General features: G+C 33.6%; 1 protein-coding gene across 1 annotated transcript in view; it reads right to left on the minus strand.

Moving 5' to 3' along the window:
* The window catches only part of LOC132702919 (octopamine receptor Oamb), a 189,060-nt gene that overhangs the window by 25,134 nt on the left and 143,886 nt on the right, over positions 1 to 20,040 (minus strand). Inside the window, exons 3-4 of the mRNA XM_060671781.1 lie at positions 16,366 to 16,602; positions 9,509 to 9,719 (exon numbers count right to left, since the gene is read on the minus strand). Coding sequence (XP_060527764.1) covers positions 9,509 to 9,719; positions 16,366 to 16,602 — 448 coding nt within the window. The remainder of the gene's footprint in view (positions 1 to 9,508; positions 9,720 to 16,365; positions 16,603 to 20,040) is intronic.

Below are 20,040 nucleotides of genomic sequence, written 5' to 3' on the forward strand. Positions count from 1 at the left end.
TGATAAAAACAGGCTTCATGTAGTTTTCTTCTAGTCTAGTATTCTTTGTTTTTACAAAGCTCTGATTGTTATTTTTATTTTTCTTGAGAGATAGTGACGACTACCATAGAGCAGTTAAAGCCTTACATATGCTCTCCGGACGCAGTCAGAGACACGAATCTCAAATCTCAAGTCAGCATCGAAGAAGCTTTTATAGGTAGAGTAGTGTCCTCAATGTTGATTGTAATTTGAGCCTCCAAACCATCCAAATCATTTTTTCTGCCAAAAAGCATAATACAACATTTCTTAGGATTTAAGAATAGTGAGTGTTTCAGTGAAAAAGATTGTAATTTATTCAGATCTCGGCACAGGACTTCACAGCCCAGAAGAACGGTTGACCTATAACAGGAAAAGTATACTTATGTATCGTCTGCATAGTATTGTGCTCTGCTCGAGGAATATCATTTCTGTGTAAACAGCGCGGCACCTTTGTAAGAGAAATTTAAATACGATTTATTATTTTTCATCGATTTATTCAAAGTAACAAAGATAGATAATTTTAATCGATATTGGGGTTTCTTTACTTACGGATCGTTGAATGGTAAAGCAATCAACTATTAAAACACCAAAATAGAAAAAATACTTTTACTCAGATGAGCATCCACCATTCGTGAAGAATATTAGGCATAAGTGTTTCGGGTTTGCGGTTACTGCAAAATGTGGCAATACTGTGATGATTTCAACAATATGGTGAATATTTCGCCATTTTGGAAGAAGGGTTAAGTGTTACTGAAATAAGAATCCGGTGTATTTGAATTATACGAAGAAGCTATTTAAAATGGGAAGAATCCTGTTAATTGTGTAAATTAGACATGTCTAGCGATCCGATTTTTCTAGAAATTACAGATACGGTAACCACATTTTTATGGCTTTGCTTTGTTTTTAAGGTACAGGCACAAAATTGTGTAATATTGAACAACGAATGTGTTTTCATTATCTTTTCATAAATCAAAAACGTTGCCTTGAGAAGTTCAAATGGAATACGTACTTTTAATGTAATTTTCAGAAAATTTGGAGTTTGGAGCGTTTTGTTTATTTGTTTTTGCATCACAGACCACGCAGAAATAATGTTATATAAAAAACAAAGCTGTTTTTAACCCAAATCGAATTCCAGGAAAATGTAATTGCGTCTCAGTTATTCGGCATAGCCATTAAACAGTCGAGTTAGGCACTTCGCTGGTTTTATCCATTTACATTCCTCTCGTTGAGAACCCACTTTTCCGGATACGGGAGAGTTTCTAGAATGTTTGTCAGTACTCGGAAACTACAACACAATGAACTATTCGAGCGGATTAAGAAATAATAGACACCACAATGGAGTGATTCAATGGAATGTTTCGAACTAAAACAAAATGTCAGTTCAATGTTTTCAGTGAATAAAACAGGCCGATGAAATTCTTAGTCGACTTGATTTAGTTTCCCATATAACAGACTATTGTTTAGCTAGTAGCAGCTATTATTTTATAAACTTTCCTTTTTTCTTGTGGTAAATAAAATAAGTGCAATTGAATCAGTCATATTGCCAGCAGTAAAAGATTCCCAGCGGGAGAATGCGTCGTTACAACAGAACTATTTTAAGGGAATTTCTCATCAATAGCCATCATCTATCATTGACAAATTTCAAAAACCAAACTAAGCAATAACTAAGAGGTTGACATTACTTTTATAAATCATAAAGTTGTTTTATGACGACGCTGTAGAGTCTACCTAAATATATGTTACAAAAGCTAATACAAACTTCGCGACCTGCGGTATTTATAAAGACCGCATATATTTTTTTCTGTATCACTTGTTTACAATATATTTTATTTAATGATTTAAGATTTATAAGGATTTTACGGAATAAACACTCGAATGGTAAAAGTTTTATGATATGAGTTTTCAGATAAGAAAACTGTAAAACCTTTCAAAAAAAAGTGAAGCAACCAACACCAAAGGTTTTATTTCTACATAAACTAACGGAAATATTTTGCATGCAATATTATAAAACTTAAAGAATGTTGTTGGTATTTATTGAACGTCTTGCACCAGCGCCATCTCTTATACGCCTATAAAAACCATTATAAAAGCTAAAGTTTCTTATAATATAAACGTTAATCTGCGCCTCTCTGCTGTACAAGCGGTAATAATTCTTTTGATGGATTCCTCAGTAAAACCATAATGGAGCAGATCTGCTATAACATTATTCATTCGAGCATATACGAAGGCGCTGTCATGGCTCATATTGGCGTCCTTAGTATATGTATAGGATGTCCTATTATTGACGGTTTTAGAACCTATTTGACTTATTAAATCACACTAGCGTATTGCGGCTTTCCTGACTTAAGCCGACCTTTTTTGTTACTTATTTTGTTGTTTTATTATCAATCCTTTCGGCTACGCTAATATAGATAATACAAGCCAAACACCTAAAACGAAACAGCGCTAAAATATATTGATTATAGATGGTGGTTTATCCATCAAAAACAAAGAAGAAAAATACAAAGAAAACTCCAGATATTCACCGATTGCCCATCAAGTACATTCCAAATTCCTTTAAATTTAAAGCTAGGAGGCAAGAGTTTTAATTAACACTTTTTAATAAGAAATTAACAATTTTTCAACCCACTCTTTTTAATCTACTGATGATTATGTTTATCAATACTAAGGTTGTCCTCATTTAAATGCTGTTTAACTTAATTCTGCTATTGACAAATGTTAACAAGAGTTTTGTAAATATAATGCGTCCCAAATTCTCTATACAGGGATCTCCGCTTCTATTATACCTAGAGCAAAATGTGGGAAGTCTTAGAGGAAACGTAGTGCATTTGATAAACGAAAATGGCGGATATAATTTTTCGCCAGTAAATGTAAAACAGTTAAATTGACTGCTGAAAAAATGTGACATTATTGAGACACTTTTTTTAAGACAAATATGATTGTCTTTTGGTGTCTCGCAACCCACCTTAACATTCACATTTCTTGTGGTCGCCAAATTGGATTTTTCGATTTTTGGTAAGAGCTTAAACTTTCCAGTTCAGTGCCTCACAAGTACTGAAAAGATCTTATCACACTTCGCAATGTTGGGTCTTAATTATTTTATAAATAGTTCATGTTTTATTTGTCAGGTTTATCCATCTAAGATGAGGAGTTTGACGATATACAATTTAAAGTATCAAAATTGCATCATTTTAAGTAGTAGTTTAAGTAAGCAGTATGTTTTTTCTTATTAAAATATAGTAACATTGAACCACAGAATTTTGGACACATTTAGAAACATTAACGGAAATCCACTTTCTAGGATTCTACAAAAAAAACCGTTACCAAATGCCAAAAATGTATAGACGCAAATGGACGTCATTTAGCAAACCCGTGTAATTGTATCATTAAATTTTACATTACATTACTTGCAAATTGTTTCTGTAGCGATTTTTTCTTTCAATTTTTATCGAACTTTTAAAAGACGCACAGTCCCTTACGTTCATGATCTATTGAAAATTCCATGCATTTATGTGTATTTCTATGGGTTACGTATTAATATTAATATTAAATTAAATTAAATTAAACTAAAAAAATCATCGCCTACTTATAACATAATTAAGATCCAACTTTAAGAAGTATGATTAAATCATTTATTTACTTGTGAGACATTACTCAACTCGAAATTTTACGCACTTTCCAAAACTCTAAAAATCCAATATGGCGGTCATAAAAAAAAGGAAAAGTTGCTGCCGTCGACATTTTGTTTCGTGTTAATCCGTATCTGCAGGTAACAGGGAAAGGCGAATCACATAATATTCGAATCAGTCGCTTTTGAGATATTGAGGAATTCATCAAAAGAATTATCACCGCTTCTAAAGCAGACATAACTAATATTTGTCTCGGATTAACGTTTATATTATAAGAAACTTTAGCTTTTATAACAGTTTTTATAGTTGTATGTTGTATAAGAGATGGCGCTACAGGTGTAAGCTGTCCAATAAATACCAACATTCTTTAAGCTTTATGATATTGCAGTTTATCTAGAAATAGAACTTTTGCAAAATATTTCCGTTAGTTTATGTAGAAATAAAACCTTTGGTGTTGGTTGCTTCACTTTTTTTTGAAAGGTTTTATAGTTTTCTTATCTGAAAACTCATATCATAAAATTTTTACGATTCGAGTGTTTACTCCGTAAAATCCTTATAAATCTTAAATCATTAAATAAAATATATTGTAAACAAGTGATACAGAAAAAAATATATGCGGTCTTTATAAATACCGCAGGTCGCGAAGTTTGTATTAGCTTTTGAAACATATATTTAGGTAGACTCTACAGCGTCGTCATAAAACAACTTTATGATTTATAAAAGTAATGTCAACCTCTTAGTTATTGCTTAGTTCAGGTTAAACTGAAAACACAAAGGCAAGTTGAATATAACCATAAATTTGGTTTTTGAAATTTGTCAATGAAAGATGATGGCTATCTATCTGGAAATCTACATTCTAAATATAGCGGCAAGTGTTATCCATCGGGATGGTTGCTGGCAATATAACTGATTCAATTGCACTTATTTTATCTGGCACAAGAAAAGAAGAAGTTTATAAAATAATAGTTGCTACTAGCTAAACAATAGTCGATTATATGGGAAACGAAATCAAGTTGATCAAGAATTTCATCGGCCTCTTTTATTCATTGAAAACATTGAACTGACATTTTGTTAGAACGTTCCAAACATTCCATTGAATCACGCCAATGTGTCTATTATTCCTTAATCCGCTCCAATAGTTCATTGTGTGTACTAACCAATATTCTAGGAACACCTCTGCATCGGGAAAAGTGGGTTCTCAACGAGAGGAATGTAAATGAATAAAACCAACAGAGTGCCTAACTGCGGAATAATTGAGATGCAATTGCAATTTCCTGGAATTCGATTTGTGTTAAAAACCACTTTGTATTTTATATAATATTATTTCTGAGGGGTCTATGATGCGATAAGTAAAAATTGCCCATTCATTATAGCTAAAAGGTATGAGAGTAGCAATCTAAGTAATTAATTTATTGTACACTTGATAATAGACAGTGATTTATCAGTCTAAAACGTTATGTACTTAAGCCAAGACAACGGAAGTTTTTTTTTTTAGTTTCAACAAGTAATTTCTTTTTATGAACTTTTGTTAAAAAATCGCAGCCAATTTAGTCCCATTTTCGCCACCTGGGCTCTAAATATTACGTCCTCTGTTAAAATAGTAAGACACTCACTTTACTTGGATTACGTCGTTGACAAGTGGTTGCTACATCGAGGGCACATGAATCAAAATAATGGTCCAGATCTGCGTCGCAGATAACTGTGCATCAGTTATTCAATGTTATTAAAGTCCTCTCTCAAAGACAAGTCTTTATCTGCTTTGAAAAATCCCTCGTATATCCCCGTTCATTAAAGGGAGAACGTAAAGTTCTTATCGGAGAAAATCGGACCCATTAATCAAGTAATCAAAGCAGATCGATCGTTTCCGATTTAATCGACTAGATTTTTTCGCCTACGTTAACTTGCTTGCCGAATAAAGCAAACCTGTTAAGTAAATGGTATGGAGATTCATTGGGGAGAAACTAGCGGTGTTTTCCACTTCGAATAAGGATACCTCGACCAGAGGAAAATCTAAATGACAGTTAACGATTACAGCGCTAATCCGGCAAAACGTTTCGTCCTCTCTCCCTCCCTCTATAGCGTCTGAAATTTTTGCAAATGAAATTATTTTATAAAAAAATTAAATCGACGTACCAGGTGACCCGGTAACTTCCTAAAAATGGGAAAACAGAAATAGCAAATAGGTGAAAGAGAAAATGTTTTAGCTTCAGGCATTTGTTTTGAAAATTATTTTATTAATCCACAAAAAAAAATGCTGGAAATTACGGCATGCATGTCATAGAAATGTCGTCCACTGATAATCTCCAATCTCTCAAAGACAAAAATTTCTCCGATGTACATGAAAATGTTGAGATAAAGTTTGAACCCCAGCGGCCAAATTTGTTTTATACTGGACGTCATTTTGGCCCGACAACAGCGATTCAGAATACTCCACTCTCTATTTTCAGTATGACTTGGACCATAGTTATCCAAAACTCTAAATTATTTTTGGGGATGCGAAATGATATTTTATTATTTACCTCTATATTAATCGTTATACAGAGTGTTCAGAAATCGAGGTCAGAAACTTGGAGGAAAGATTCAACGTGGTAAAATAATGGTAGTAAGTCACATGTAACAAAATATCGAAATCATAATATTTTCCGAGTTATAGCTATATATATTTTTATTCTTGTTTTAACTCGATAAGTGTTATCGTTTAGCCACTAATAGATTTTTTATTCTCGGCTTGAATTTTACCTAACAGAACTTAATTAAATTTGAAAAATTCAATTGAAAGAGCTTATTATCCAACTGCTACTGTAATGGTCCATCACGAATATTCAAACAATGAATATCGCGATGTGCATTTATGCTACGGAAGAGTAAATGGAAATGCATATCAAGCACGACGGCTTAGAATACAAACTTTCTGTCTCTTTCTTGTCCACTGAGGAAGCTGCATGGTAAATTTTCGAAATATGCATCAGTGGAACATTGAAAACACATGCAAAAATTGATGGAAAACATTAGGGCCAATTTTCTTTAAATGTATAACGGATGGCATAGCGGGAAAATGTATTTGCAATTTCTCTAAGAGGAACTACCACCTTGCAGTTGAGACAAAACGTGTGGTTAATGCAATATGGCGCTCTACCCCATTTTACATTGGCTGTACGAACATCGATGGATACGCCGGGCGGACCTCTAGCTTGGCCGCCTCGCTCACCAGACCTTAAACCGATGGACTTTTTTCTACCTACATATAACAGATTCTAGGTACAGTGCCATCTAGTGATATATTTCTGAAACACTTTTATTTTTTAACGATGGCTTTTACTAAATCGGGCTGTGTATAATATACCAGCTAATCCCGTTGAGAATCAAGCCCACTGCGTTAAAAAAATATATATTAAAAAATGAATTTTGACGAGCTTTAACTCGGAAAATATTACGATTTCCAATTTTTGTTACATGACTACCATTATTTTACCACATCGAATCTTTCTTCCAATCTTCCTAACTCAATTTCTGAACACCCTGCATATGATTGCAAATTTAAACCGCATTTAAGTGCATATGACAACAGTGCTTTAACCGATTTGGTGATATTATTTTTAATAATGCCGACTCTACTCTATTCATCAATCATCATTTAGAGGAAATATCGTACGTATTTTTAACCTACAATTATAATGTACAATTTATTTTTACAGTTGTATATTCTATATAGAACAATTTAACAGGATTTCATATTTTTTAATCTTGAATTTCTCACCGTTTCTGCACCGACACGCTAAACGAAACGGCCCGGCAAATATTAATTCGTTAAATATTTCATTTGCAACAAACAACAAATAATGGTAATTTGCTGAACATCGTACAATATCGTTGATTGCGTAATTACGTGTATTTAACGGCATTCATTTGGGTACACGAACGTTCATTTAGCGGGTGTTGAAATTTCAAATTATTCGTCGAATGTTAACTCTGGTAGCAGTTAAGTTACTTCGTTCAGATTAATTTACAAAAAAGCGCCAGTTTGTTTAATGTACAATTAAATAAAAACAGTCGAATTTTATTTTTTAGCAGCAAAGCAGACTAGATGCCAAAATTAGGGCTGCCAGCCCAACGAATAAATAATGGAACCAATTATAGCACTTGCGAATAAAAGAACTCCATAATTTGCTTAACTTACTTAAATTTAATTAACACTAATAAACACATAATTATTTTATCGACTCCAAACGGAACCCAAAATGAAGACTATTCCTGTGAATTAGAAATGACATGATGAATACTTTATTTTTAAGTTTGGTGACCTTGAAATTCACCTTAATCCGTGGAATGAAATTTTAATAAAGCATTTTGTTTTATCCATCCATTATTTGTTATTTAAATATTTTAAAAATGGAGAGTTGATAACATTTATATTGATAAAGCGCGAATAAAGAAGCATCTTAACTTGATATATATATATATATATATATATATATATATATATATATATATATATATATATATATATATATATATATATATATATATATATATATATATATATATATATATATATATATATATATATATATATATATATATATATATATATATATATATATATATATATATATATATATATATATATATATATATATATATATATATATATATATATATATATATATATATATATATATATATATATATATATATATATATATATATATATATATATATATATATATATATATATATATAACAAAAAATAACAAAGTTGCAAATTGACATCATTATTTGTTAAGATGCTGACGTATGTGGGACGGACCAACAGAAGGATTTCAGCCAGGCTCGAGGAACATCGTTTAGCCATAAGAAACAAACAAACAACATCTGCTTTGTTTCAGCACCAACATCAGACAGGCCATAAAATTGATTTCGGTTACTTATGGAAAAGTCCGGATACCTGAATACGAGAGACGACGCTCTGCATTTATCCAATACGTGGAGAACGATAATCAAACAGCAGAGCGATACGCAGTAGCCAACGGGGACATCGCAACTACGATCGGGCGAAATTAACAACGCGACAATTGGGGGGGCGGAGCCACCTCCGATCCCGCACAAGCAGCACCGTTACCATCTCCGGCGCAGGGGTATAAATACCGCACGCACTGCGGATAACCTCCCAGTGTTCGAAGTGTTTTCGGAGCGCGAGCATTGAAGATGGCAAGTGAGATTTTGGCGAAACGTCTGCAGAATTCCAGTCGGAGTTCAACAAGCGAACGGATGATATTCGGGAATATAGTGTCATCACATTTTTCCATCCGTGAATCAATACGTGAATATATAAGCAACGTTTTCTTTTATAAGATATTTCTTTTATTTAACTTAACTCTTTAATTAATTCATGAGGGGAACGATATACAGGGTCGGTGAGAATTAACCTTAGTTTGTGCGAAACAGGTTTCAATATCATCGGTAAAATTTACGAATGCACGGAAATTTTTATCTAGCCCTAGTGATTTCGATTGATCAGGTTCATCTTAACACTAAATCCATATTCCAAATGATAGCTGACATTTACGTTATTTTAAATTATTGAAAGTTTAAAAAGTATTCATACCCATTTTTTTTTTAAAGATTGATATTTCCGATTCGTTATTTTAGTTTAATATGGAAGTAAAAATAATAATTGCAGACATTGCCCGATCATGTTCGCTAATCTGTATGTTAAATATTGCATAACTCAAAAATTGAAAACTTATTGTTGTCTAGTGCGAAACCGCACTTCTTGCTGACCCGATTCAATTATTCAGATTTTCATTTTCAACGAGTCTATTGCTAATAGCAATGAATAATATATACGGAAAAGAACTCACCAGTAATTTTGAAACCCTGATTAATCGCTTGAGTTGTTCGGACAGCTGCCTTGTATATCCTCCAGTAAAAGAACAGCATCACGAACATGGGAATGTAAAAAGAACCTAAGGCGGAGTATACTACGTATCCCGATTCATTTATCAATTCACAGTTCCAAGGACAGTGTGGATTGTCTTCTATGCGAGTAACGTTGGCCAGATTTTCGTCGGGCTGGAACCAAAAAATAAATTGTAACGAATGCAAAACCGTATTGGGGAATACATTTTTTCACACTATCAATATAATCGGTTACTTTAAAGTCAAACTAATAAGGGCGGTACTCGCAGGGCATCTATAAAGCCAATAAATTAGTATTTCAAAAAATATGTAGGTAAATTGATTTCCATTTTGAGTCAACACTTCTGTATCTTATGATGTTATTATACGATATGAGTAGAGGAGGACAATAGTTATCAATTATTTATTTATTTATTTAAAGAAGTCTACCTAACAGGCATGAACCCCAACTAACAAGTAGGTTGTAGTACAAAGCTTTAAATAGTTACAGAGGCATTGCAAGTAATGATAATATGACTCAATTTAACCTAGACTCTAGTCTAACATGAACATTAACTCTACTAAAAAAAGAAAATGTGATAAGACTCTAATTAATAGTTATAGTTAATGGGGTAATAACGTTTTTACTTTAGGAATAGATTGCAAAAAAAAGCCCAGATCATGTCGAGAATAGTACTTGGAGCGCATCGAGGAAATAGGTGAAAATTTTAAAAAAATTGTTCTTGGTGTGGGCAGATTACGTCTAGGGTAAATACGGGGAACCAGAACATTAAGTCTATGTAATAGGTCAGATAATTACATAATTTACTTAACTTATATAATAATATATAACTTATACCACACATACTTTAAAAACTTTTTTTTCGAGGCTATTAATATATCAGTTATATCCAGTTGTACTTACACCTGACATATAAGTTTTGTAATATTTTTATCATTTCTGTATTTTTAACGTCTCTGGTGCAATATATGGTAAATCCATAACTTTTTAAGTCTTCTGCCAGTACCTTATTAACATGAGGAACAAAGGATAATTTCCGATATATGTTTTTAAATAATCCTTTATTCAGTCAAACACTATACATGTTATGGTCATATTGTAATACACTATTATAATATTTAGACCGCATTAAGCATTGGTACCGAAAGCATTTCAACTGAATTGTCTAATAATAATCTAATATATATTACTCCCAAGTCACAAAAAGTGTTACAGCAGGAGAGAGTTTTATCAAAAAGATGATAGTTATATTTCACATGGTGATAAACGAGACTACATTACACTTGGATGTATGAAGGCGCAAGTTATTATTTAGAGACTAATTGTTGAATTGCTCCAAAGTACGCTGGAGTGTAATATAATAATCTCAATACCGGATCTTTTTAAAAAAAATTACGCCGTCCGCATATATAAAAAATCTGACATCAAGACAAGAAAATTGTGATCCAAGGAAAAGTAGACGGTAAAAAAAGAGGAGGCTAATGTCATCTTAGATTTAAACATCAAATCAAGTATCTTAAAATCAATGGAACAAGTTGTGTGAACATTAGTCAGATAGAGGAGCATGGAGCATGACTGAGTCACGACGTTCAAAATCTAGCTACGATTGGAAACGAAACCTATGTAGTAGGCGTTCATTCCAGGATAGTTTTTAAAGAAATATGAACCAATATGGATCATTGTCAGGTCGGTAGGCAGCACGAGTCTACTGGCTAGAACTCTTACGATTAGATTAGCTAGTGAGTCACTCAAATGAAACAGCAAACAAACAATACCTACATGAAAATGCCGAAGAACAAGATATTGGGAAGAGGCGAAGACAAGGTGAAACCGCTACACTTGATGAAGTAGATACTAACTTAACAAAATAACCTAATCTGAGATACAACGAAGTTAACCGGAAGACGAGAAGTTATCAAAAGGTCTGATGAAAAGTTAAGCATTCTGTCAAGGAGGAGGCACTGCTATGGTGTAGATATAATAGGAGTTAAATTGAGTATATAATATGTCGACGTATTGCATTGAAAAATCTTGGAGCTGTGAAATAATCCGAATAAAGACTTTACGTCAAATGCGTTGCTAATTTGATTATCCAGCGTCATTTCTTATCACGATACAATAAAGAAATGAGACAACGGCAGCCACTCAATTACCCGAAGAGGATGTGTAACAGAAAAACTTCACCAATCGAAAATTGGCGTATACCACGCGCCTCGAGCGTTATTATTATTTACGATGACGTAGTCGACTGTTTCGCAAGTTGGGTGTATACCCCGAGAGATTCCTTTTTGCGCGCTTAATGTTGATATAGGAGATTCCTTCTTTTTATGGCGCCAGATTGCACGTCTGGATTCGTTGATTTACGATGAACATGTTGCTACACGAGCCCATTATTCGTAAATGTGATGCCGCGTACCTACACGCTTCAAATTAACGGTTATCGCAAATCGTAGGCGGGGCTTTTGCTGCTCGGAGACGCGTAGAATGTTGACAGGGAAATTTTTGCTTTTATCGAGCGAGCCCATCGAAAGCCTAGGGGGTTAGTAATTGGAATCGGTAGAGTTTGTTTTATACGTACGTGGGAGGCCATTACACGTTTTCATGTCGGAAAATCAAAATTCGCTGAATTTGTCCTTTAATAAAAAGCCCAAATCCCAAATTTCATAATTCTATCTCGTTCGGCAAATTTCCTGGAAAGTACAACTGCTTTAATTCCACTTTCAACTCACGTATCCGGCTGGCAATGGAATAAATGCAAAAACAAAAAATTAGGGAGCAACAAGCTTCCAGTCGTTCAAAATTTCACGTATAATGACTATTTATTTTCCAAGACAATAACTAGAAGGCCCATGGCTTATCGTATAAGAGTAAGGAATTACAGAGAAATTCCAAATTATTTTGGAAAATTTTGAAGTATTCCGAGAAATTTCGGGATATTCCCAGGTATTGTGGAGTAATTTAGTCGAATTTGATGGAATTTCGAGAAATCAATTCTGCGGGAAATAACATTCTCGGACACGCCAAGTTTGATAAACAAAGTATTCTAAAATCTACAGGAAATTTTTGAAATGTAAAAGAATATATCGTTTTTTAATGCTTTAAAGTAGAGCATTTAACATTATTGACAATTTTTGAGATACGCCTATACCCAGAGGAAAATTATTAGCGATTTGTCCGGAAACATCTCTGTTGTCAATCTTTTGAACGATTTGGAATTGCAACGGATTTCAGCGACATCCACTGTGTTACATGATATAGCTAGCGATTTAGGGCTGTCAGTTCTGATAAAGTAAAGTAAAGGTAAAAAATGAAAGGGATGAAGAAATTGTTAATCTATTTTTGGGAGTTACAAAAGGAGAAAAAATGTCGTCGCCATTGCAGAAGTACAAAAATAACTCAAATATTAGAATCGCTTTCAGGACAAACGAAAAAAATTCAGAAATCAGCCAGATACATAAAGCCGTGACTAATTTTTTAAACTGCTAGATTTTAAGTCTAAGGGCAATATCTGAAATCTCCTCAAGTCCCCTAGGATGCGTCGAAATCTAAAGAGCAATCACCAATCAACTGAACTATCCGTCTCTTACCTCTATTTTGAGGAACGGATCGGTAAAAGCGATATAACAGACTTGGATGGTGGTACAAATCGTTTAAAATTCCGTTGTGTGCGTATCGCAAATATTTCAACTAAAATGGAGAGATTTTTTTTACCCAGAAAAATTTCTTACAGCCGCCACCAAAAATAGCCATTCTGTGGTCCGTGAGTCATGGAAAACTATAGCAAATATCGCTTTAAATTTTAAAGTATGCTTTGGAGGCTTGCTTATCTAAATTCGTAAAAAAAAAACAACTTATCTTAAATGCTTGTTACGTATTTATTAAAAGGGAATTTCAGTTTACTGACGTTTTTTAGTAATTTAAATTTTTAAGCAAGCAAAATAGATACAAATGAGTACAACCAAACAAAAGTCATCATCAATATTTTAAGGAGAATTTTAGAAATTTCATACGACAGGCTGAGCAATTAGAGATTTACATGATCGTTTTTATTATTTCAGGTTCTCAAAACACAATTTTGTATTTTTGGTACACCCTGTGTAATATCTTGTTTTTGAAAGATTTGTTCAAATAAAAAAATAGTAACTATCACTATTTTTACGCAACATTGGCAAGATCCTTGTTGCTTTCAATATAAATTCGACATAGAAATTGCTTTTTTGTTTAGATTTGATCCTTGACAATTTTTTCGATTTAGTATAGAGACTAATGTCAAAGGAGAAAATCGACGAATCATTTTCTAAACATTAAAAAAAATGGAAACCTACCTTTTTCCAAAAAACGCTTTATTTTTGCTCTATTGCGTCAGTTTTTTTTATAGCGCTGTATATCTTACAAATGTTATATGACTTGAAAATATTTGTTCCATGTTTGGCATGATTTTTAAATGAATTGGCAACACTGCCAACACGGAATAATATACATTTCTCTGTAAAGCAACATAGTTGGCGCAGAAGCGTCAATACAGCGTTGAAACCTGCTTATGCGCACAGCTCGCAGAAATATCTGTGCTACGTTCTTAGCTTCGTTCATTCCGGTTTTCCGCATCGTGCTCAGTGGGTTTCATCTAGTCTAGCAATCAGCTAATTAAGAATGATATGCGGACAAATGGACGTTGCACAAATATGTATGAGTCAGCTGCTGCAACAGTTGACAATACCCACTCGCAGGCCTCGCGTGTTGGTTGCATCGGCCATCGTGTTATTGTGTTCGCGGCGGTTGTCCTCATTGTTACGTAATTCATATCAATATGGAAAGAAGACATTGTGTGAACAATCCAAATAATCTTGTTTATATCTGGTAGTTATGTCTTAGTAAAACCAAGGCAAACTATAACTTCTTTTGTGAAAAATGTATACCACGCTTAATTTGGTGCAGAAGTTGGAGACCAAGACCAGGTCCTGGGCTTCTTCTTGTTCCGTTGGCGTTTAAGCATTAAGAAACTGGCAAAAGGGTAGGAAGAAATGTTTAAGCTTGGGTGTTGCTATGGCATGGCGAGGAAAATAGAAATAAGGAAGTTCTCTGTCCCAATCTTGATTCCGCTATTCGACCAGTTCCTAATGCACCAGATGAACTAGAGAACGTCAAATCGTCCGAATCAGAAGAATCTAATGCCGACCCAGATGACTCAGATTTTACACCAGATTTATGAGAGTGTTTAATAAGACCGAATTAAATGATTTAATTAGAGATTTACAATTTCCATAGGATGCATCAGAATTGTTACCGTTCAGACATCGTGATAAGCATTTATTAGCATCTGTCGTCACATCAAGCTTTACCGGGATCGCGAAAAAGAGTCATTTCAATAGTTCCTGACTTAGTTTCAAAATTAATAGTGGTATATAAAAGAAGAATGGAGCCTATTTATGAACTCAAGTCAGCGTTTTATGGTAACGAACTGGCCTCGGTTCCCGTTGCACATTCGGTATATTTAAAAGAAACTACTGAACATTTAGGACTTCTTTTGAAGGAAATAAACTACCAAGAACACCAGTGGATGCTTTGTGGTGATCTTAAAGTGCTGTGCATGCTTCTAGGACGACAGGGGGTTATACAAAATTTTCGTGCTTTATTTGTGAGTGGCATAGTCGAGCAAGAGATTGGACACAAATAGAATGACCCTCTAGAACAAGCCTTACACCTAGGAGAAAAAAGGTTTTTAAGAGACAGCTTAGATGAGCCCAAAAAAGTTTTATTGCCTCCTCTTCATATCAATCTTTATTTGATCAAGCAGTTTGTTAAAGTCCTAGAGAAAAATTAACAAAGTTTTAAATATTGCTGATGCCAAGATACAAGAAGATATTGATAAGTTTCTTGGGAACTCAAAATATGTTACAACACTTTCATGGTCTAGGTTATAATATGAGTTTGAAAGTGCATTTCCTGTTTTCACACTTAAACTATTTTCCAGAACATGTAAGAGCAATTAGCGAAGAATAGGGGGAGAGGTTTCACTTGGACATTAAGGAAATGGAACGGTGATACCAAGGCAGATGGAGCATAACGATGATGGCGGACTACTGCTGGATGTTAAAACGGGGCAAATCATTAAAAAGATGCAGCGGAATGTCCTGGCAACGCAGCTTTCTGGCAAAAAGACGAAGATTTCACTTAAAGTCTGAGTAAAGTTTTTTTTTCACCTTTTATAACTGGGATTCCACTTTTTCGCTAAATAAAAGAATAAATTATTTTAGAAATACCAGTTTTTCCTTTAATATTTACAAAAACAAAACCTTAGTTGATCAGTCTACCAAAGATATATAAAATCAGTGTTCAATATAAAAACATCAGTCAAAAAGTTTAATTTTGTAGACCTGTGAAATTATTTCTCACAAGTAAATAATATATCGAACGTTTAAGCTGAAGATTGGAAAGTTTCCCACTAGCTTTCACTTTAACATTTAATTATTGGGAAAATTTCGTATCGTCTAAACTTTAAGACATCGACGTAGGCGTCACCCGACGTCACAAGAAAGTAATTGTGCAGGTTGTGTGGGGGCGCGTTGACGCAGACCAACTGAGATGTATTTAACGGCGAAGTATTAAGAGATTAAACCGGCCAGCGGAGCACGGAAGACACAACAAAAGGATCGTAAAAGTAAAAGACTTACCGACCCAAACTTGGTTTGCGTTGGAGTCTGTAAGCATTGATATTGACATGGTTTCAAGCAGCTTTAGACATCTTTTGCGACTTTCAGAAATTTTACTTATTTTCGAACAAAAAGCGAATATACCAACCTTCGAGTCTTTCCATCCGACCAACGGCGGAAAGCAAATGACGAAACTGAGTACCCACAATCCAGCCACCAGCAACTTAGCCCTGGATTTGGACATGATACTGGGGTATGTTATCGGTCGGGTAACCGCTACGTACCGATCCAAAGATATGGCACACAGATTTAAAATCGATGCCGTACACATCCAGACGTCAACGGCTAACCAAACTTTGCACCACAAATCCCCAAAAGTCCAGACCTGAAATAAGAAAAATACATATTATGTAGTTTTCCCCAAGTGTAAGACGCAAAATGGTAAATACGAAAGACTTTACCAATTGTTTTACCAATTTTATCAGATGCATTTTTCTAATGACTTTCAATAATTATATTAACATTAAGATATACACAGTTAGTCCTGCAAAGCATCGACAAAAGACGGCATTTTATTTTTGAGATATTAAATACAATAGAGAAGTCCGAAAATCCTGTCTAAATTTGATATACTGTTTTCATTCTTTTTGTATACTTCTAGGTTAAGCCACTAAGAATGGCTTTTGCCTGTATCCTGCAGATATTGCAGGAAAGTATTTTCATATTCCTGAAGCGACCGCCAGGCAGTGCAGGGAATGTGGCAAATCAGAAATTGGGATTTTATAAAATGTTTCCTAGGAAAAGGAATGGAAATAATGATCTTTGCCCAATTTTAGATTTTTTATCTCTTTTAACTATTCTGACCTATTTGCTAAAATAATTTAGTGGGGAAAGGTTGGATGCGTTATTATTAAAACATTAATAACTCCGGGTGTGCTTATTATTATTATTATGCATTGTTTAATAGAGCGTTCTCAACTCAATGTTCTGCGTTGTAAACAATAATTCGACAATAGCTGAGGAATAGAAGAGTAAACAGTCATCAACAACCGCATCTAATAGCAAATAAGCTATTAAGTATCCTATTTTTCAAACGCGCTATTTGACTAATCTAAAAAAATATAATACTCGGGTACCTAATGCAACATGGATTCATAAGCAATAAGTAGGGTACTAGCACAAGCTTTGGAAGAATTTGAAGTAATACTCGAAATATGAAAATAGCATTAAACCAGATTATTGAATTTTGATCGTCTTTTATGCCATTCGATTATATTAAAATGATTTTGAACTAGTCAAAGAAGCGGTGGATATTATTGTGAGATATTTTGAATGCTTTAGCAATGTAGTAATTTCTGAAAGGGATTTTGCAAGACGCATAAATAAAACTGTATGGCCCTGCATAAACTCCTGCAACAATAACTAAAAGTATAATTTTCAAATTTACTTTGTTGCAATACCTTACGGCTCTGGTTAGTTATTACTTATTGAATTTACTATTCTTTAAGGTTAAGGTTAAGGCTACTTTACTCGTAAGTTCTTCGATTTGAAAAAAAAACCCAAGATACAGTTTTCGCTGACTTCTTAAACTTTTATTCATCTTTGCCATCAACTAAAATACACTCACTCATACATCGTCTCATAAAAATTTTTAGAAAAAATTCATAATGAATAAAACCACTTAATGAGGAATGAACATTATAGGCTTCCACAGGTAGTTCTACAAAGGAAAGAGAGACATGCGGACCTGGCAGAAGAAAAATCTCCTCTCTAAAAAATTTAACAGTCCGAATTTCCAAACAACCGGCCTTATGTTTGTTAAAGCCCCCCAGTGCCTTTAAAATAGACTTCCTCTACCACATTATTTTAGAAGTTAAGGCAAATTTATTAAAACTAACAAAAATTATTTGCTGGAGACTGTGAAGACATTATTTCTAATAGTTGTATCCTACCTAAATTTTTTGTAAAAATAATACTAATACTAATAGTAATCCTTCCCCACAGTCGTACGTCCCATAGAAAAGCGCATACGAAAAAAAAAACTCCATCAAAAAAATACATGACATTTAGACCCCAAATGTATAACAAAAAATATCCCCTAATTCGTCCTTTAGGCGCTTGTCCGAAGGTTTTGTTTGAATCAAACTTTTTTCCTCTACAACCAAACAAAAAATATTTGCTTTTTTTGTTTCCAGTTGCCGATCTCCAAAAAAGAACAATAAAACACCGACCGCTTTAAACGAGGGCCATTTGCGTTCTTTATTAGTCTCATTAGTCTTCCCTTTCTGTGTATGTTTGAACGAAGAAGGTAAATGGCGGAAAAGAAAGAGCCAATACTACAAATTTAATCAAGTTAAAGCCTTTTTTTATTGCCGCGCTGTCAGCTCAGATACGATTTGCATATTTTTTATCATAATACGCAACCGCGGAAAGATAATTCCACTAAAACTGTCGTTACGATTTTTAAACAGTGCGAAATTATTGAAAAGGTAGCGGCATATTAATTTTTTATACAAAAAATGATTACAGTTTTCCGCGGTAATGATTAATATAGAAAACTATTTCGTTTTGGCGATTTTCATAGTAATAATTATTTTTAATTTGATATCTTCTAGAGCCCGGGAGGAATTTGGGTCTTTCAGGAAATAAATGGTTTTGACTTATTCAATGCATAAGAACTAGCTATGCCGCTGTCATTGTGTAGCAATAAACAGGGTCGCACTACGAAAAGAAAAGAATAATACTAGGGGGTTATAATTAACTTAATGAAATACAAAAGTTCAACTATCTATCTATACTTAAATTATTATAATATACAGATTTATATTCTTACACATGCAGTGGGTTCTAAGTCCCTATGTCTAAGACTCTTTTTTTCGGACGAAGCTGCGTTTACAAGGCGAGGAATTTTTAATTGAGGAAATAATCATGTGTAGAATTCTGAGGATCCACTTGCTGTAAACGAATGACATGAGTTTAAAGTGAACATTGGACGTGAAGGTGAATTTGTTTGGTCACCAAGGAGTCCAGACTTAAACCCGATGCATTTCTCAATGTGGTCATACTTGAAGGATTTGATATACGCCGAAGAAATTAATTATCCGCATTATTTGCGGCAGAAAATGCAAGGAGCCGTGAATACGCTTAGAAAGAAATTTTGGTTAAAATTCAAAGACATTTTTAAGAAAATGCATTGAGGTAAATGGTATAAGATTCCAACATTTCACAAAATTCTTATTGCATTTATTGCTCCCCGCCCCTTTTCAATTTAAAACTATTTATTTAACAAATACGAAAAACTAACCAAAACTGACGTCCCAATAAATTTCAAATTCGCAATTGTCGTGTCAAAAAACCTAAAACCAGCAATTTTAATAATTATGCCATTAAAACTTTCTCAATTAATGAGAAAATTCAGAATAAAATGAGTATGAGGCTTGTTGAGTTTTCTGGTGTCTAGTCTGGTCTTCAGTTTAGAGATTGTTTATGGTAAATGTCGACGAAAAAATACATTTATTATTATTATTATTATTATAAATAATGAAATAAAAAATAATTAATATTTTAATAATGAAATAACCTATCAAAAACAAAGTGCTTATACTAAAGTTTACGTTTATATGGAATTTTTCTTGACTCTAAAAGCGTTAAAAGTGTTGGAGTTCCGACAGAAAGAACCATGTCTATAATAAATATACATCTCTTTTTATTTCCCAATTACTATTAATTAGTTACTAATTTGAAATTATTTTGTAGTTTTTCACGCCAAACAAAAACAACGATTGATTAATAAAGTTTTAATTCGCTTTTAACGATGAAAGCT

This window comes from Cylas formicarius, unplaced genomic scaffold (genome assembly GCF_029955315.1).
Source record: "Cylas formicarius isolate icCylForm1 unplaced genomic scaffold, icCylForm1.1 PGA_scaffold_6__28_contigs__length_40554024, whole genome shotgun sequence".
NCBI classification, from domain to species: domain Eukaryota; kingdom Metazoa; phylum Arthropoda; class Insecta; order Coleoptera; family Brentidae; genus Cylas; species Cylas formicarius.